This window comes from Chenopodium quinoa, unplaced genomic scaffold (assembly GCF_001683475.1).
Source record: "Chenopodium quinoa cultivar QQ74 unplaced genomic scaffold, ASM168347v1, whole genome shotgun sequence".
In the NCBI taxonomy this organism is placed as follows: Eukaryota; Viridiplantae; Streptophyta; class Magnoliopsida; order Caryophyllales; family Amaranthaceae; genus Chenopodium; species Chenopodium quinoa.
In genome coordinates, this window is record NW_018744582.1 from 2,689,164 (window position 1) to 2,709,055 (window position 19,892).

At 34.9% G+C, this 19,892-nt stretch overlaps 3 protein-coding genes across 5 annotated transcripts; 1 reads left to right on the forward strand and 2 right to left on the reverse strand.

Annotated features, from left to right (window-relative positions):
* Positions 1–3,381: 3,381 nt before the first annotated feature.
* LOC110699355 (heavy metal-associated isoprenylated plant protein 45-like) lies at positions 3,382–4,224 on the reverse strand. The gene is made up of 3 exons (XM_021876877.1): positions 4,065–4,224; positions 3,907–3,982; positions 3,382–3,796 (listed from the first exon to the last, which is right to left on the reverse strand). Exons 1-3 carry the CDS (start codon positions 4,071–4,073, stop codon positions 3,636–3,638), a joined length of 246 nt encoding a protein of 81 aa, XP_021732569.1. The 5' UTR covers positions 4,074–4,224; the 3' UTR covers positions 3,382–3,635.
* A 5,314-nt stretch (positions 4,225–9,538) lies between these two features.
* Positions 9,539–12,766, forward strand: LOC110699356 (staphylococcal-like nuclease CAN1). 2 transcript variants are annotated; one of them, XM_021876878.1, is made up of 9 exons: positions 9,560–10,347; positions 10,501–10,556; positions 11,139–11,253; positions 11,365–11,475; positions 11,559–11,746; positions 11,822–11,878; positions 11,961–12,120; positions 12,302–12,370; positions 12,460–12,766. In XM_021876878.1, exons 1-9 carry the CDS (start codon positions 10,198–10,200, stop codon positions 12,556–12,558), a joined length of 1,005 nt encoding a protein of 334 aa, XP_021732570.1. In that variant the 5' UTR covers positions 9,560–10,197; the 3' UTR covers positions 12,559–12,766. The 2 variants fall into 2 exon arrangements, with proteins under 2 accessions (XP_021732571.1, XP_021732570.1); XM_021876879.1 differs by lacking the exons at positions 12,302–12,370; positions 12,460–12,766 and having other exon boundaries at positions 9,539–10,347; positions 11,954–12,108.
* A 7-nt stretch (positions 12,767–12,773) lies between these two features.
* Positions 12,774–16,177, reverse strand: LOC110699357. 2 transcript variants are annotated; one of them, XR_002506890.1, is made up of 4 exons: positions 15,595–16,177; positions 14,264–14,333; positions 14,105–14,195; positions 12,774–13,093 (listed from the first exon to the last, which is right to left on the reverse strand). XR_002506890.1 is itself a non-coding variant. In XM_021876880.1 (3 exons), exons 1-3 carry the CDS (start codon positions 15,940–15,942, stop codon positions 14,158–14,160), a joined length of 456 nt encoding a protein of 151 aa, XP_021732572.1. In that variant the 5' UTR covers positions 15,943–16,177; the 3' UTR covers positions 13,905–14,157. The 2 variants fall into 2 exon arrangements, 1 of the variants encoding a protein (XP_021732572.1); XM_021876880.1 differs by lacking the exon at positions 12,774–13,093 and having other exon boundaries at positions 13,905–14,195.
* Positions 16,178–19,892: the final 3,715 nt, after the last annotated feature.

Here is a 19,892-nt window from a genome sequence, read left to right on the forward strand (position 1 = left end):
AAATCAAGTGAATTTTGTGGGCTTTATGTGGAGATTTACGGGCGATGTTTAGCAATCCACTTGTTTATATGCGATATTAACCGGGTCTAGCTCATTTAATACGGTGTAAAAACCAAACATGACTAGAGCAATAAGCAATTAATTTCTCAATTTTGTTAAGTCATGCAGTGACTTTTCTATAATCTAAAGTACCCCGTACAGCTTTGTGATTTTCAACCATAACTTGAATATACAAAAGGGAAGTCTATTAAGGAGTAAACCATAGTGTGATAGTGGTTAGCTTGTCGGATTTGCAAGGTTCCTCACTTGTGGGTTGCTCCAGGTCACTGGTTAGCTGTTTGAGCTCATCAGCGATCTTTCCTTTCGTGGTGTTTTTAATTGTCTGTTTTTAATTATTATTTTCTTTGTAAAAAAAAATAATAATAATAAGAAAAAAAAAAAACACCATAGTATGATAGTGATGTAAGTAGGAGTGTCTTAATTGAAGAGTTAATTAAAACTTTTACTACGGATTACAATATTATCTTGATCACTAATCTTAAGAATTTATATAGCATTGCTAAATAGCTTTGACATAAGCCCAAAAATTGACCCACAACATAAAATTATAACCTACACATTACAACAGACTCGTCATGATCATTTAAAGAGGGGACTAACCGATTCATGACATTCTAACAAAATGTAAGTAATGGTGCATGTCTGCCTGTCTGGTAGTCACTGAAATAAAAATCATATAAAATGGTACAACAAAAAAATAAAAATTAAAATAAAATTGGGGATATAACAGAAGAAGAAAATTTAGTAGGTAAAACTGTAAAAATGCAAAGAGGGAAAATTAGGAGGGAAAAAACAATTAACTTGGCATTTGAAATGGTGTTTTGATTAATTCCCTCTTCTTTTGTAAACTCATATAAATATAACCACCCATAACATTAATTTTTACAGAGAGATTTGCCCTCTACGAACCACTATGCCAAAGGGAGGAGGAGGGACCCGAAAAACATCTTCTATTGGTCAACCCACTTCTTCAATTATGGTTTGATACTCTAATTTCCTTTCTTTCTTTCGTTTTGTTGCGACATTATTACTGTCAACTCTCATGATTTCAGTATGTGTTCACCTTTTGAATTTATAGAATTTGATTGTCAGAATAATTAAGATTATGCAATGTAAATCTGCTATTTGTATAGGAAGTTTGTACCTGTGATTTAATTTGTGATTTGAAAAGCTTTCATATTAATTTTCCGATGATTATTTATTTTATTTTTTTCAAAGGGTGTATGTAATTGTGCTACATAATGGCTCATTTATTATTTTTATAAGTAATGACTTCCAAATGCGGTGTTACATGATACCAATTTTAGAGATTTCGTATAAGGCGGAGGGTCGAATCTTAGCAAGTTTTCTCGAATATATTCTAACTCTATTTTGAAATATGAATGTGAGATTTGTTTAGTTACTCAGTAGGAGCTACTAACAAGTCTCAATCCCAAGTATCGTCGACTTGATGTCGTGAATAGATGTGGTGGAATCTCAATTGGCTATGATGGTATGTGTACTTTGTTGGCATGTTGCTACTTGGATGATTGTGTACTTGTGGGTATATGCTTTTGAACAACACTTTACACGAGTATGGTTGCATTTGGATAGTGTTGCGTTAAGGATGTGCACACTTTGGTACCTTTTTAGAAGAATGTATTACGAAGTACTATATCTTTATGTGCCGTAATGCCCGTAAATGTAGTTTTGAGCCTGTTCACTTGGTTAAAGCCTTAAGGTAGGGAGTGATGCCTAAGAACCATGTACGCCTCATCGATCTCTTTCCCTTTCTGGCATCCTAAGATACTCCACCCGCCTCTAAAGAAAAAAAAGGAAAAAATAGAAGTTTCTAAAATTTGATGTTATGTTGGTTCAGTCTTGATTTTATAGAATCATAGACACATGTTGAACCATGTAAAAATAACTACTGTGTGGATTATCAACAAATTTTATTTAACAATTGTGTGGAGTATTAACTGAAATCGCGCAATAAATACTGTTATATATCCTGTTCTCTCTGCTTAATATTAGCTGCGTATACATAGGTGAATGATCAACCTCATCAACACAACTCTGAGGATGTCTGGTCTCAGCCAAACTGGCCACCACGTCTAGAGAAAGTGTTTGTTGAGTTGCTACTTGAAGAAATGAAACTTCAGTATTTTGAGGTCTGTGTTACTGGATTCTCTGAGCAAGTTTGGGATCATGTGTCTGAAGAGTTCAGAAAAGAAACTGGTTTGGATTATGACAAGAAGGAGCTCAAGAAACACATGGCTGTGTTGAAAAAACGTTATCGTATTGTGAAACCATTATATACTCACCCTGGCTTTGGCTGGGATTATCGGCGAAAAATGGTAGATGTGGATGATGAAATGTGGAAGGATTACATCCAGGTATGCACCATAACTTGTATTCCTAGCTTCTTTCAGACTATTATCTGCTGTTTGCTGTCAACATATTAGTACTCTGGTTGAAACTTGTGATCTGCTGTTTGCTGTCAACATATTAGTACTCTGGTGGACTACATGACAGTTTTAGGCTTTTATTCGACTATAAAACCCAATGTGTTACAGTTCGAATGTATGTTTAGGGTCTTGAATACAATTATTCCAATCCAAAATCCAAAATAATGTGAAAAAAAATCCTGACTTTACCAACTGATATGACAGGTTTAAGAACTGAATATGTATTAGTCTCATGCAGGTGCATCCTGAAGCTGCACCTTACCGAAAGTATAAATGTCCACTCTATAATGATTTATGCACACTGTTTACAAAACCTAGAGCAACTGGACAGCATGCTATATCATTTAAAGGTGGGGGGATTACTCGAGTCAATAGCTTTAGTGCACGATGCAGCAACAACAAACGTAAATCCTCTCAACCATTGAGTTCGGCTCCTGGGAGGAGAATGACTACTGCTACGCAGAATACAGGAGTAGGCAGCATAACCAAAAAAGGAGCAACTTCAATTCCTGATGGGAACTGCATAATCTACTTGGACTGATAATGCTTTCTTATTCTCTTTATAAGTGAAGACTGAAGGTAAGTATTCTAATGCTCAAAGGCGGTTTTTTTTTTTTTTTTTTTTTTTTTTTTTTTTTTTTGTTTCTTGACATAGACGATGCATTTGTGGTTGCAGTAGCATTAAAGGAACAAGGTTTAGTATTCGTAATTATGCATATGTAGTTTGCTTGTGATCAATTATCTTATAGCCTGAATCCCAAAAATCGTCGCCATGAGCAGGTAGCACCAGCTAAACAAACAAATTAAAATTAGCCAACAATTGATTGCCTATCAAAGCCATATTCTTGTAGTCAACATGAAGTAAAGAACGAAGTTTTGGAATTCTAAAGACCTTTCTGTTAGAAATATATGGGGCCATCAGCAAGCAGAGAACACCAGGAAGATAAACTGGCATCACAATTGTAAAATCAACAAAGATCTGAATTGAATTACACTAAATATTAGCTTACATTCTAAAATCAACTACATACGTTATATACTACTACATAGAAGATGACCATTTGCTGTGAGAATTAGCATGAAAGATTCAGATTTCTGAACATTTCTTAACAAAATGCAGAAATAGCATCACATATATCCTGCTGACACATTGATGGACTCTTCGCGATCATCCCAACTGCTTGCTGTCTTCCCAATTTTATGGATCACTCGTATCACCTCTTCCTCTGTGACATTCCCCGTCACTGTGACTTTGTTAAGCCTTGTATCGATGTTGTAAGTTTCAATATCTAAACCAAGAAAAAAGGGGAGAAAATCAACAATATAATAATGTAGTGAAACAGAATTTCCTGAAAACAGTATGTAATGCTGATTTTTCCAGTGTTATATCATCCTTTACCTTCAATTTTCTTGATGGCCTTCAATATTTTTTTGATGCATTCATCACAATGCAATCCCACCTTCAACTCAACCATCTGAAAATGACGCCGAAATAATGATGTTAAGTAACTGAAGATCATACAATAACTAAACAGGGAAAATAAGATTCATACTTACATTTGTCATAGTTGATGAACTGCAATAAAGTCTGTTGGTCTAAGAAAGAGCTAAGAAAATTAGAGAACTCTGAAAATTGCTAATGTTTATGCATTTGTTAAGGCTATACCTGCATATAAGCATGACTATGAAGCCTGAGGTGGGGCATTAGATTCTTCTTTTCTGGTGATGATAATAGTAGTATAATCAACTTTAGGTAAAGGTGAAAAATTCAATTTTATTCCTGCTTTTTGGACTTTAATTTAGGATGGTTCTTTCATACATACGCGTTTTATTATGGAGTACAGTTGAACAATCATGAGCAAGCAATTATATGCATCATATTCATCTATCATACTCATCTATAATAAGGCCAATTTAGACATGTATATACTCTCTATATATATAATTATAAATACGTAGTAAAACGGCCATCATAAGTTTGATACAAACTATTGGTCTTGAGTGAAAACTAAGACACGCTGTCAACAATATAACAAGTCACTTTAAATAAGTTGGTTTTACCAAAAGTTTGTATTATAATAAAACATATGTTGTGTGAGTATTTTTATGTATTTTATTTTTTTCAAACCCTACTCGAGTTAGCCAGTCTGTAACATTTAAAAATTGACAGTGAGTATATGGCTATACTTCCAAAAGACTAAAAGTGAGTGGTTGCATGATCATTCTTCCAAAGATAAAAGAACTTATTGGCGTGTGCATAAATTAAAGCCTTTGTTTGGGCTAAAAGTAACAAGTTTTATCCTTCATTTCTTCTTCCTGCCACATAAAACGGAACAAATCAGTATTGAGGTCTATGAGAATACCTCTTTTAGACAAAGTGGGCGGCAAATTTCATGATGCTCTTCTGTACTTTGTTATTTAAAACCCCCCAATTTGTAATTTGCAATGTCCAAGTGACTCTTCGCACAAAAATAGAAAAGAATTAAAATAGTTTATTCTTTCTTATTTACTAATACTACGAAAATACTTGACTAGAGTTTTGTTAATGTACAATAAAACACCGATCTCAAAATGAAATTTGTATATACACCAGGGTGTACCATGGTGATGTAGCGTAACTAAATTGCTGGAATCAAATTATTGAAAAATTAAAAAAATCTAGCTTAATTACAGGGAGTTTTTTCCGTTTAAATAGCTTTCAGTTTTTGATAATTATCCTTGATTGACATTTTTCATTTTTTAAACATTTTAGAGAGAGAGAAAATTACAGAGATTCTAAAATTACAGAGAGAGAAAAATACAGAGAGAAATTTGTCGACCGATCGATAGAATTCTCTGTAGAAGAAGTTAATAATGGTTTATCAATCCAAATTTCGCCATGATTCTGATGCTAGATTTGTTGGTGATGATGATGATGATGATATCAACAATGAAGGTGAATTCAAGGATATCGTAAACGAAAATGAAGGTAAATTGGTTAATCGATTATCTTTTCATTTGTTAATTCTTATTTTTTTATTGTTAAATTTAGATATTATTGCTAATTTAAATTTTATTATCGATTTATAATTATATATTTATTTTTACAGCAATATGTTTAAGGTTGAAGATGAAGTTCTTTTATTATTTAGTTATGTTCTTTTATTTAATTTATTATATTTATTAGTGCTGAAATCAATGTTGATATTATATGAAAAACACATGTACATTTGTTAAATATATATGTACTTTGTTTTACTCTTTATGTACTTTGCTGAAATCAAGTTGCTAAAATCAATGTTGATATTACGCATGTACATTTGTTAAATATATATATATATGTACTTTGTTGTACTCTTTATGTACTTTGCTCAAATCAATGTGCTGTAATCAATGTGTATATATTAAAGAACATCATTGACATATCAAAGAACGTATTGATATATTAAAGAGCATTATTGATACATTAAAGAACATACGTTCTTTCTCAGGAAAAAGAAAAAAAAAAAGTGGCAATAATACCAAGAATGTTCTTTTTACTTCATAGTATGTTTTTATACTTTCATGTTCATGTTTTTTTTTTTTTTTTTTTTTTTTTTTTTTTAGAAAAAGAGAGTATTATATGTAGACATGTTTGTCTGGTTTAACCCATATATTATTATTATTATTATTATTATTATTATTATTATTATTATTATTATTATTATTATTATTATTATTATTATTTTGTTATCCACATTTTTCTAACCTATATCATCTAATAATTATGTTTTTTTTTCTTTTTTGTAATTAGGATTTCCGAGGTTGACGAGAAGTTTTTGGGACAATGATGGACTTTCAAATCTAAAGCATTCATCCATAATATTGATAAAGGACATTCATGTTATTAATAAAGAGCATGATACTATCATGTAATGAACAATACGTTAATTAACCACTATGATCAAAAGACAAATTTTAAATAATAATTCACAACAAGCAACGAAGGGATAGTAAAAGTACATTACGATTACAATTGATGAACATGTATATTTAAAATACTTTACCAAAAGATTGAATTAAGAACATACAATATATGATATAATAACGAACTTGCAAAATTAATACTCTATACTATTATTAACTAATTATACCTTACAAAATAATATAAAGTACATCGTGTTTTTTGATAAAGAACATTATTAAATCATCTAATGAACATTACAAGAGATACACATGATCATAATTTAGACGACCATTACAAGATCTAATAAACTAATCTAATATATATAAATAAAGTAGGCATTTTTGGAGAGCATTCGGAACGCGACGTAAGAAATATACTTATTTCGACCAATAACAAGAAAGATTTGTATTTTATTTTTGAATTAAAAATGTATGTCGCCACCCAGATAAAAGTAACGAATTAGATTTGATATATCTAAAATTTTAATGCCACGTAGATTATATCCACGAATTAAATTATTTTAATGAAAAAAATAAAGTAAAAATATAGGAAAAGATAAATTTATTAATTCAATACTACGAGTATAAGAAATCCAAAAAAAAAATATACTAAGAAATATTTAAATGATAAACGCTTATAATAAACTTTGATACCTATCATTATAAGATAAATTTTGGCAGTATTTATGATAAAAAATACAAATTGTTCGTTAATTATAATTAAATTAAAATTTGTGATACCTACCATTATAAATTGACACATCATACGACACAAACAAAATTTCGTATCAATAAAAAACCCCATCAAGAGAATTTTGTGTTAATTTTTGGTCATCAATGGCCGGGAAATTTTTAGCTTAATTTTTAAAATCTTATGTTTAAATTAGTATTTCTAATTATTACTTACATTGTATTAATTTGGGATACTCAACGATTATATGTTTATGTTTTATTTACTAAATGTTTTTTTTACATGCAGATCTAACACATCATACGACACAAATAAAATTTTGTATCAATACAAAACCCCATCAAGCGAATTTTGTGTTAGTTTTTTTGTGTTAGTTTTAGGTCCACAATGTCCAGGTAATTTTTAAAATCTTATGTTTAAATTTATATTTGTAATTATTAGTTACACTGTATTTATTTAGGATACTTAACGGTTATTTGTTTATGTAATGGCATACGATTAGATGTTGTATACTTAATTATGGATGGCTTTGATTATTTTTGGAGATGATGAAAAAATTCCAATGCATAGTTTTGATTTTATATCGCAACAATTTTTCATTTATTGGTAAATATATTGATTTATTTTGTATAAATGTAAAGATTTAATTTATATCAATTTCAGTTTGGCTAACATTTCACGGTTCAATTTAACTACTAATGTAGTAGGTTGGTTGTGGACGAGGTTGGTGATTCTATCGAAATAAAATATATGGTAAAATAATGAATAATGATTTAGGATTTAAATTATTAAAAATTTATCATTTCACATTAAAGATTTTATATAACGGAAAAAATATCATATTTACAATTTATTTATATTTAATAAATTCATTATAAATTATAGTAAAATAATTAATTAAATATTAAACTTTTGTAATTTTGTCTGAAATTATTAAATACAATAAACAAATAATTAAAAATCTTAAATGATCTTAGATGAAAAAATCGTGCATCGCACGGGCTTCCATCTAGTTAAATATAAAGATTGGATTTTTAAGTGAAAATATGAATTTTTTTTTTATTATTGAAAATATAGGGACTATAAACTTTTCCAATACAAATTTGAATGTTTTGTTTTGGAAAAGATTGAATTTTTTTTGGGATAAAATAATATGAAGAGAGAAAAAAATGAATTTGGAAAAGTCAAATATTTTCAAAAGATCATCAAAAAAAAAAAATATCAATTAATAATTATCTTTTCCTAAATTGAAGGAAACTGAATATTTATATTTAATGTCGTGTACTTTGTATCTATACTTGATGTTCTTTCCGCCTTTCTCTACTCTAATAAGCACGCGTTTTATTCATTTAGGTCTGTCATTTAGATCTAGGTGTACCATGCGCATGGTACACCTGGGTATAGGAACCACGCATTGTCTCAAAACAAGAATGTCATACTCTCGCGTATAAATTAGCATTCACTATTACTGTTTTGAGTTTAGTAATAATCCCTATTACAAACCATTTGGCAGTCCAAGAAAACTGAATTGCCAATATATACTCCGTAATTATTTCCTAAATAAGAGCGCTAGAGATATCTTTTTAAAATGACGTTCTAAATCATTGAACATAAAAAAATAATTGCCTGTTAGTACTCCATGCTACTGCACATGATAAAACAAGGTTTGTCATCAATATCACAGGAGATGCCATGAGCAGAAATTCTTTTGTTTCCCAAAAATGCTCCCCTTTTAACGGGAGGTCGGTCATATGAAATTATGAAGCCACCACTACCGGCAGGCTGCAGCAAGCATAGCGCGCAGACATTCAGTCCCGACACCACCACCACCACCACCACCACGCCGCTGAGGTTGAGTAGTGTAAGGATGAAGGAGTAGGACTAGGGGGAGAAGAAGAAAGTTTAAGTTTTAGAAGGCTAGTATTGCTGTACATCAAAAAAATGCATTAATTGAAATGTTAAGTCAACATTAACATTAATTGACCTTGTAAGTTGTAGGCTAATTCGGCGTCGACATACGCTTGCTTGATTACGCGTAAACATTATACGATTATGCAAGAAAAGTGGTTTGCCCACGTATTTTGTAAAGTATCTGCTACTAATAATATTCTATTAGTAAACTTATTGCATAATCAATTGTACAAGTTATTCAATGTTCTTATCTCTAATTTACGGTAGATAGATGCACCAATAATCTTTTTTTTTTTTTTTTTTGGTGGGGGGTGGGGGGGGGGGGTGTTGTGGGTGAGGTTATGGTTAGGAAAATATTGTATTCAGAGGTATTGTATTAGACATGTCAAGCAAGTCGGATTAAATCCCATTGAATCTCAATTATGAGTTTTAAAGGCCAATAATATGACATTACTGAGCATTCTTAGTACACGAGTGCACAAACACATACTTTAATTGGTGATTGACAAAAGTTATATTAAGACGTACTCGAATAAATTTAAGTGGGGGACCATCGAGAAGAAAAAAACAATCATATACTCCCTATAAGGTAACTGGTAATTACTACAAGTAGATATTTAGCCTCGTCCAACCTCAAAAACCACAACTTTTTCATGAAACAATTAGACAAAAATCTATAGGCTGTGGTCCTTAATCTCCCTAGAGTTGAATAAACAGATCAAAGACTCAAGGTAAAGATCTACCAAATCCTGAAAGATACAATTCTATAAATAGTGCCATAAACAATTATACAGCCCTTCATTCATTATGTTTCGTGTACCTTTTCAATTCAATACCGCGTATATAAAAATAAAAATTAAAAAAAAAAAAACCGTCCCTTAATTATAACGCCGACGCTCCTCAATGTCACAACGTCTCTCCCTTTGTCCCGCATAGTATATACTTTGCCGTTGACTAAAACTCGTTGAATTTAATGGGGGCAAACTATTTGTAAAATGTAACAGAAATATAAAATATCCTAACAAACACCCGATCATATCTGTGATCTGTCATCCTTTTATTCCTTTCCTTTCCCCACAAATTCTTCTCTCGCTTTTTTTTTTTCTTTCTTCCTCTCTTTCACCAAAAACAGAAGCATTAGTTAGCTGATTAAGAAAACAAAGAATGGGAAACGCCTTAAGATTTCTGTACAAGAACTGCTGTCAGCCTTCAACCACAGACTCGCATCCGCACGGCCACCACGGTGTTCCTACCCAAAGTGTCGGAGTCTCGGCCCTTGCGCAGGATCTTCTCTACTTTGAGGCCACATCCCAGGTAAGTTTTACTAATCAAGCAAAAGCTGGGAATTATGGGATCATCAAGAAATTCAATTTAGCTAATCTAGGATGAAAAATCAGATTTTGGATTACGAAAAATCAGGTGAAGAAAAAAGAGTGGTTGGTTTGATGTTGATGTTTTAATTTTCAGGTGCCTGAAGGGCTCAGTAAGCATGTTGTATCGTCGAAGAAAGCTCAGTCTAACTGGTAAGTACTACCATCCAACTATTTAAGATGTTAATTCTAACACCCAGATGTGCTTCAGCTGTTTGAATTTGATCAGAAACAGTCAAACAGACAGTCTAAATGATATTAGTATGTCCCATTCTTGATCCAGACTCATATCTCATCGTCGTACCAATATTCCTAGCTCGAGATATACACAGTTTTACAGCTTTTTTACTCTGACTAGACAATAGTTTAGGGTAACTGTCTCTGAAGGATCTACACTTCTGCAAGAGAATGTCATTTCTGCAATGTAGCGGAATTGGAAGGGAAAGTTGATAAGCTCTTTCGCATGATATAATTCAATACTTTGAGCTGCATAATCACATTGCACAACTCTGCTACCAATGCCTCCCTCCTCCCTCCTGCGGCCCCTCCCCCCAAAAAATACTGGCCACATTCGGTGCTGATCATAGCACACGAGCAAGTCTTGGGTGAAACCGTTTTATACTAATTCTTATGATCTATAAAATATTAGGTCTAAAAAACTGAAAGTTCGTCCATAGAATTTCATTGTTAAAAAAATGGGTTGGCAAGTCATTCATAAGAGATTTTATCTTTTAGGTACAGAAAACTTCTACAAGCATGGAAGGATGCCAAGCCCCCACCAAGAACCCCGGAGGAAACAGCAAGGCTCGTCACCGCGACCTTGAAAGGACACCAAAAGGCAGATGTGGAGGTAAGCTCCACCGCCCCAAGGATTTCTTATAAGCATGTGTTAACGAAATGAGACAGCATACAAGAGAAAAAAAAAAAAAACTCTAATTTGGGGTAAATACTATTCGAGCAGGGCTTACTTGCCTTCTACAACCTGCCTCATCCTCATACATTAGTTGATCTCCCTACTGGAGCGCCATCTGTGTACCCTGGTGGGGTGAAGTACGAGCTCCATACTTTACCGGTAATAACCTTTCTCTTGCTCTTGCTCCAAATTGATAATGCAGAAGTATTTAACCTGAAAACAAAATAAATGGATGGACACAGGTGGATGTAAAGGCAGTAGCAGACGGAGATACCATAACTGTATATGTAAGTACTGCAGATCCTCGAGAGTCATCTTCAGTTCCTAAAGAAGTGCAGGTTGCAGCAATTGAAAGAGCAAAGGCACGTGCTCAGAAAAACTATCCCAAGGCCGATGCACTCCATAAGAAAATAATCGATCAGAATTACAGGTATTTCCAGATCTTTATCGAATTGTTATCGCAGCTCAAAATATAGGAAATTAACGAATTTTTTCATTGTCACAGGGTTATTACTATTCAAAATGAGGAGGTTCTGGCCAAAAAGTACCGAATTCGATTGAGGTACTATAAATCATGATAAAGTTCCCTTAGTACAACTCAAGTTTCATCTACCAAATTTGTAATGCCTATAAAAAGAATTCAGGGGAATAGATGCACCTGAGAGTGCAATGCCGTACGGGAAGCAGGCAAAAGAGGAGCTAGCAAATCTTGTACAAGGAAAGAGCTTAAGGGTTCTTGTTTATGAAGAAGACCGTTATGGTCGTTATGTAGGGGACATCTACAGCAATGGCATATTTGCACAGGTACTTCACTCCATTATCTTGTAAAGCTTATCACCCTTTCATGGAAAACTACGTCTTAGTCTTGGGAATGTGATATTAGTTAGTGTACTCATTCACCTTAGTTACAATATTATTCCATAGCTTTGTTCTTTTTTCCTCCCAAAATTTATCAAATTCCCACTTATCATCACCCTCATATCAGGAAGTGATGCTGAAGAAGGGATTAGCATGGCACTACGCAGCCTATGACCGCCGTGCAGAGCTAGCTAATGTAAGAAAAAAAAAACATCATATTGTCAATTTACTCTGCTCGTATCCAAACCCTTACACTCAAAATGTGCATAATGATGATTGATACAGTGGGAGAAAGAGGCACGTGCTAAGAGGGTAGGGCTATGGGCTTCGAAAAATCCAGAGGAGCCATGGGAATGGAGAAAAGACCGACGTGAAGGAAGATAGATAAAGCATAGTGAAAGTGATAATCATATTACAATGCCTCAACTTCAATGGAAGCAGTATGAATGAAGACAAACAAATAATCAGAGGAGCATTGATGTTGTACAACATTGGTTTTGTTGAATAATATGTATATCAGTGTATATGTTGATCAATTCTCCTGTATTTTAGCAGTATCAATACAAGGCAATTAAAACTTCTGGCCAACAAATTTACCATTTCTATCAGTAAATTAGATATTTTATATAATCTACATATATGGAGTTATATGAAACAATTACCAAATATTGCAATACCAGTAAGAAGGGTGATCATCTTCTCATCCCAGCAACAAGTGGTTCATGAAAAGTTTTCTTTAAAAGCCAGTTGTAAGATTGATAGGCATGTACATTTGATATCCTATAGATTTGGGAATTTTATATGTTTGAAGGCTTAAGAAAGCCAATAAGAGTAGTGCACTTAGGAGCAGTGCAACAGGGAGTAAATAAATAGAGGAACCTGAAGAGAATGCTTGGAATATGAAAAGGTCCTCGAGCAACTGCAAGAAACAATTGGCACAAAATGGTTCAACATAATGTAGTGAAACACGAATGTGCAGTTAGTCTAATAGCAGCGGAACCACAAGAAAAAAAAAATGCGCAATCTCTGAATAGTATGATCCTGTGATCCTGTTCAGTAGCTCAAGTCCTCCCCACCTTAATGTCATAATGTAGTCTATCACATCATTGTTATTAAGATGATATATGTTCTGTAGAAACTAGAAAATAAGGCTAGTACTTATGACCGACTAGGTTAATATATGGTTGACTTATTCTAAAGCACTGCAGTCCGATACATAGACAGGAAAGAAGCATTGTGATTGTCCAAGTGAGTAAAAAGTGTCAATAATCAAGGGGGAAAATGGCGCACTCTCTTTTCTGTAAGGGCCATGAAAACACACTAACCAATAACTTAGAAGCAGAAAAATTCAAAAGCTATCTCAAAGGAAGCACAGCAAAATTATGTGCTAATATGATGCATTCTTTGCATATTGTCATATCATCACATGCAAGTGTAATTATTAGCAACAAATGGCCTTGTTTGGTGTAGCAAATGGGGTTTGGACCACTTTTTATTTGGCTTTTTCAGCTGATTAATGTGATCAAGCAGCTTGAAAAAGCAGTCAGCAAAACCGCAATTTAGATAGGACAAGAAAAAAGGTCTGAAGAAAACTAAGCTACTATGTCATGTTGACTCGACCTACATTTCTCCACTTAATGTGAATGCAATTCATAGTCATAATTTAGCCAACGCATATGCTTTGATACCTTCACTTGAATTCACAACATTTACTTCAGGGATAGGAAACATTACCAAGCAAATGTAAATATACAATACCTTATGAAAAAAAATGTTACATCAACTTGTAAAAGGTCATATATCATCAAATATGTTCCTCGTATACTAAAGAAGATATTGCCTTCATGGCCATATACACAAATGACATCATACATATACATGGCTACTTTTGGTAATACAGTGTCTAGATTGAAAAACAAAAACAACTCACAGTTGGATCCTTCTTCTGCCTGTCACATAGTATTAAATGTGGCTTCTGGTGTCTTAGAGATCCTGAGACTCTGAGTCACTTACATTGTACCCTATAAGAAGGCAGATATAAGCAATGATAAACTTCACAATCTAAGCTGAAATTTGGAACAAGACAAACCTGGCTGTTTATTGCTAACTTTCCATGCAGAAGACCTTCCTTTGGAAGCTATATTAATCCAATTACGCCCCTGGATTACATGTGTAAAGCAGGTTAATGGTCACACTACCTGATACTATAACATATTTTTCATCTTTTACCTAAAATCTCAAGCACTAAAACAGTCGGCACTAACAAGATTTTCTTAACGAAGCAGAGGTGTATGTATCACACATACAAAGCACACTTTTTTGCAAATATGCTAATAAGCAGATCTAGAAAAGGAAGAATGATGTGAGGGGTGCACCTCACACTCCTCCTGGTTAATATAGCACAAGAGAGGTCTGTGTAAAATCTGTAAATGGCATGCTAAGTGAAAAAACCATACCAACATAAGTTATAGCATACTAATCTAAGTACCTTCAAGTTTTGGGATTCTTTCAGAATTTAAATTGTCAGAACGGATAAGGGCATACATTTGGAGTAACACACTAACACCCACCTTCCAGGACTCCCTCCTCGCATAAAGGAAAGAGGAGGCCTTAAGGTAGAACAAAGGCGTAAAAAAAACTGAGGCATTGTAGCATAGACTGTACAAAGTGTGATAAAAGCATTTTCCCTTCATATACAAAAAAACCAATATGATTCTTGATTTAGCCTAGCCTAGCATTGAATGGAATTTCGCAATGACAAGTTCTAAGCCTTCTAGCAACCAACTTTGAGTTAGTTTTCTTTCCAAGAGCAAATCTGCAAAATCCTGTCCCATTTCTAATTCCCAAATCGCTTGCCTAGCAAAAATCCTATTCCATATCAATCCCTATATCACTTATTCAGCCAAACACCTCATCTTACAACCAAAGAGGAAGGCTAAGACAACCAACATATCACAAACAAGAAAGCTTCTTTTTTTAAGCTAGTAAGCGCTTAATGAATATTGCTTGCAAACCATAATACAGTATAATTTTTCCCACTCAAACATCAAAATCCAACTTAAACACACATACACAACCAATCAACCATATATGGTCTACATTCCTTCCAAAGTCTATGTCAATATCCAATTTTCAAACTATTAAGTATCAATCCACATAATTCCATTAAAAAAAATAAAAAAAAATTAAAATTAAAAAAAAAAAACATGTTCGACAAATCAAAATCATACTATTATTGCATCACATTTTCCAAACATGCCCACATTAACATCCGAGATTGATCAATCCCGCAAACATGAATAATAAAATCACTAACTAATTTAACAATAATTATAATAACACAGCAACATACACTGTAATATAAATTTCCCACAAAACTGAATTGCATAAAAAACACAAGAATTTCCAATTTACTACTACCTTCTCAGTATCCTTTCGAACACCATAACCACTGTTATACATCTGACCCACTAAAACCTGCATTGTAGCATCCCCATTTTTAGCCTCCTTAAGAGTGTCTTGAAACCAGCGCCTCGCACAATCCACAACCACCTCCGACAAAGGAACCCGAGTTCGACTCACCGAGTTGTCCATTTTCAGCCCGAGTTTGACCGAGTCAACTCGGGGTTGTGACTGTGAAGTTGAGACAGATGTTTTGTTGTGATTTGGTGATCTGGGTTTGACTTGTTTTGGAGGGGTGATTCTTTCAGATGTTATAATTCTGGCAAAATTCTTTAATCCTGCTGTTGAAGGTAGTGATTTACCCATTTGGAGGAGAGAGAAAATCAATTAATTAAGGGAAGATTATGATTAAAGATATGATTTTTATGGGATTAATGGGAGATTAATTAGTGTAATTATAATGGGGTGTAATGTTATCTGGCTTTCATGGTGGAAAGATTTGGTCTTTTGAAGGTTTGTTGAATTGAGATGAGAGAATTTTGCAGGAATTTCATTGAGGTGCGAGTCGATTTGTTTTGACTCAGTGAGTTGTAAAATCGGCCCAAATCAATTTATTACTTCAAGGAAGGCCGATTTATTACTTCAAGGAAATTTGGGCCGATTTATTACTTCAAGGAATTTGGACATAGTAGGCCCAATTCAGAAAGTTGATTTGGGCCAGATTGTGGGTGGTAAGAACATAAATATTAGGATATGCATATTTTCTGGTTGATTGATTGGAAAAGTTGGCAAAACATGTTGTTTATGTTATGTTTGATAGGGTTAATTCGATTGGGATCATCATATGTGAGTCTTCTAAAATTAATTTATTCCGTATTTGCTAATAATATAATAAAATGCACTATAATTATTGGATTGATTTAGCACAGTTTGAAAGGGGTTAATAGCAATTTGGATTGAGATCAATTTATATATTTTCTTATGTTTGAGGTGCATATTGAGTATGACAATATTGGAAATAAAGAGAAGTCTATCGGGTAAATAAATATATAGACGACTTTATAAAGAAAGTGTGTCAAGTAAATAAAGACAAAAGGAGTACTAATAACAATGTTCTTTAGAGGAGGCCAACAAATGATTTTAGATTGAGACAAGTTGTCTCATGTTTGGACCAAGAATAGGCTTGTTATAATATATAATTATACAAACTATTTATTATTCTTAAGTTAGACTAAGTCGGACTATTTAGACATGTGATTTCAAGTTGAATTTGGATTTTGGGTCGAATTATAAAATGCCTAGTCAGTTTTACCAGATATATATATATATATATATATATATATATATATATATATATATATATATATTATTTTTAAATTAATATGTAAAAGGTCGAACATAATATTCATTGTTGGGTGAGAGATTTCAACTACTTTTCACACTAACCTAAGTGCAATTACACTCTTTAATTTCCATTTTGACATGCATAATAATCAGGTTTACTTTTATTTTTTTCATTACACTTTCGGTCTATCTATTCTAACCTTTGTCAAAAGTATGTAATACACAATATGAAAGATTGAAAGGGGGTGATGTGGTGATGTATATTTAGCTTGTTGCTTAAATTATGACAATGTAGTAATGTTTTAATTGCTCACCTCTTAGAATTTAGTAAAAGTTTCGTTTGTGTTTCGGGTGAAAACAATGGGACCTTGTCGAAGGTCCGATGAAGTGGAGAAGACTAGATTCGATCCAAGTAATGTTGGGCCGAAGGTTTCCTGCACAGTAAACACACGTAAACTAGCCTCGGGGGTGTTGCCGAGGAAGGCCCCTCCGATGCTAAAGTCAGTACAGTGTGTAGAAAGAGAACACTATGCAAGAGAATTAATTGCTTGAGGCTTTGCTTGAATGAATGTACAAATGTAATATTGATGGCTTTTATACCTTTGCATATATGGAGAAGTTGGGCCTTAGCCCAATTGGCTTGCAATGAGGACTGATCTTTGACTTTAGCACAATTGGAGAGATGAACCTTGACCTTGGGCTTTTAATTGGATCATTTAATGTCTAGGCCCAATTGGACTAAATTGGACCCAAACAACTTGCCCCCCAGACCCGATTTGGAAGGATGACGGGTCGGGTTTGATTTAATCAGAAAAGGAGGGAAGTGAATGATTTAATTAATCCAAAAATTTGAATTTAAACCGTAATTAATGAGATAACAACAGTTAAGGCGGATAATTGTGGAAGTTGGACGGATAATGGGCAGTTTAATCGCAAGGTCGTGTGTTTAACGGTTACTTAGTGGGGTATTTAAGAGAAATTGAAACGCGGACTCCCCGTATTCCCATTTCTGGAGATATAATTAGAGGCGCGTCATCTCTCCTCACTTATTCACCAACACAAACCCAGAATTCTCGAGAGAACCCAAGAACCCGCATCAAAACTTCGCAAATTCCCCGAGCATTAAGCTTAGAAACTGAGACTCGCCACTACCAATTCGTAAATCGGCAACTTTCGCTTCAGATTAAGGTAAATTCCTTTGATTTTAGTTTATTTTTCTTCGAATTTGAACTCCTTCCCTTTTTTTCGACTTTTTTCTTCGAAATTATCAATGGCGAGAGGAGTTAGGGGTAGAGCCCGTGCTCCAAGAAGAGCAAGGCCAATTCCCGATCCCAGGAACAGGATTGGGACCTGGAATGGACAAAGAGCAGAGTCTGACCCTGCTGAAGGGATTAGGGCGACTCCAATTTCCTCGGCTCCTCCTCAGAGAACGGAGGGGCCGAGCGCTTCTGGGCGGGACGATGAAGTTCCCGCTGTCCTTTGGGATATCCTTCCCGGGTTTTCAGAGTGGGAGGATGCCGAAGTAGCTTCGGCCATGATAAAGAACCGCCCCTACTCATGGTGGGTGGAGAATGCCGAACAGTATCGGTTTGCCGAACAAATTGAGTTGCATTACGGCATCCTTGAAGCTGATGGGTATTGGTGCCGAATGCCCGTGGCATCCGATAGAATCCATCGTCCACCCCCGGGGTATGTGGGGGTGTACACAAGACAACTTCAGTATGGGCTGAGGTTCCCTTTGGACGTATTCGTCCGAGACTTGCTGATCCATTACAATATTTCCCTATGTCAGCTAACTCCTATTAGCATCCGAAGGGTGATGACATACTTATGGGTCTGCAAGTTCTTCAGGTATGTGCCGAACCTGCACTGCTTCAAAAAGCTTCATCGGCTAGTGCCAAATATTCAAAGTGGGCACGAAAGTCATGGTTCTGGGTGGTACCGGATTGAGTCTCGGCCCCAGTACCTAACCATGTGGCCGAACGACTCTTCAGACAAGGACTGGAGAGGTCAATGGATTTGGGTTAGGGCACCCACGGACCCGGGCCACCCTTGCGTCTTCAGCGCTCCCCGGTACCTTGCTGAGCCTGATCCCGACATGGGAAGTTTAGGTCCCCCCGCAGATAACGGCCCAGATCCGAACCTTAATCAACAGAATATCTTCGGCAAGCTGCCGAACCGGGGGGGCAGCGGTCGAATGCAGCATATCCCGGAGACTTGGCTCCCCGATACGTATTATGTTTTCCAAGAGAACATGCTAGCAGCTGTCGGCCTCAGCCGAAAGTTTAAGGATGGTAAGCTTCTTCGGCTAGGGCCGAGGCCTTTTAATTATCTCTTTTTCTCCTCTTTCACTTCGCTTTTTTATGCTGTGCCAACCTAACTAAACTGACCTTTCCCCTTTTCTTTTTCAGAGCGGGACGAGACCAACGTCGGCATTAACTACGCTCGTCTTGGCGTCAACCGAGAACGAGTTGTAACTGATCGGGCCCCCTCTATCACTGAACCGAGGCATAGAGAAGTTCATCTAGACTCTTCCCACTTCCAAATTGAGGCTGTTGCTCTGTATCAGAGGCAGAAGCCTTGGTGGAAGAAGAGAGATCCCTGGTTTCAGCTGCTGGACGAAGAAGCTGAAGCTGCCCGTACGGCCGAAGAGGTTGCACGGGTTATTGAAGCTTGTGAAGGAGGAGAAGGGTCCTCCAGGGCTGCTGAAGAAGAAGCTGCAGCTAGGGCAGCTGAAGAAGACGAGGCTTTGCTGAAGACCTCGGTGAGCTTTCAGACTTAATTTTGTCTGTTTCTGTTTGTTGTTTTGTTGTTTTTGTTTTTTTTTTTTTTTTTTTTACTCACATTCTTCCTCCCCCCTGTCTTTTACAGTCTGAAGAGAGTAATAGACACAGAGAAGGGAAAGCCCCTGTTCGTCCCGAAGACCAGATACAAGAACAGTCCTCAGACTCAGACATGGACGAGCAGCCGCT

Coding starts and splice junctions, on each gene's coding strand:
- LOC110699355 (XM_021876877.1), bottom strand. Junction 3,797..3,906: donor GGCCATCAAGAAAATTGAAG/GTAAAGGATGAT, acceptor TTCTTGGTTTAG/ATATTGAAACTTACAACATC.
- LOC110699356 (XM_021876878.1), top strand. CDS start 10,198: ATGGGAAACGCCTTAAGATTTCTGTACAAGAACTGCTGTCAGCCTTCA. Junction 10,557..11,138: donor AAGAAAGCTCAGTCTAACTG/GTAAGTACTACC, acceptor TTTATCTTTTAG/GTACAGAAAACTTCTACAAG. Junction 11,254..11,364: donor ACCAAAAGGCAGATGTGGAG/GTAAGCTCCACC, acceptor CTATTCGAGCAG/GGCTTACTTGCCTTCTACAA.
- LOC110699357 (XM_021876880.1), bottom strand. CDS start 15,942: ATGGGTAAATCACTACCTTCAACAGCAGGATTAAAGAATTTTGCCAGA. Junction 14,334..15,594: donor TTCGAAAGGATACTGAGAAG/GTAGTAGTAAAT, acceptor CATGTAATCCAG/GGGCGTAATTGGATTAATAT. Junction 14,196..14,263: donor AGTTAGCAATAAACAGCCAG/GTTTGTCTTGTT, acceptor GCCTTCTTATAG/GGTACAATGTAAGTGACTCA.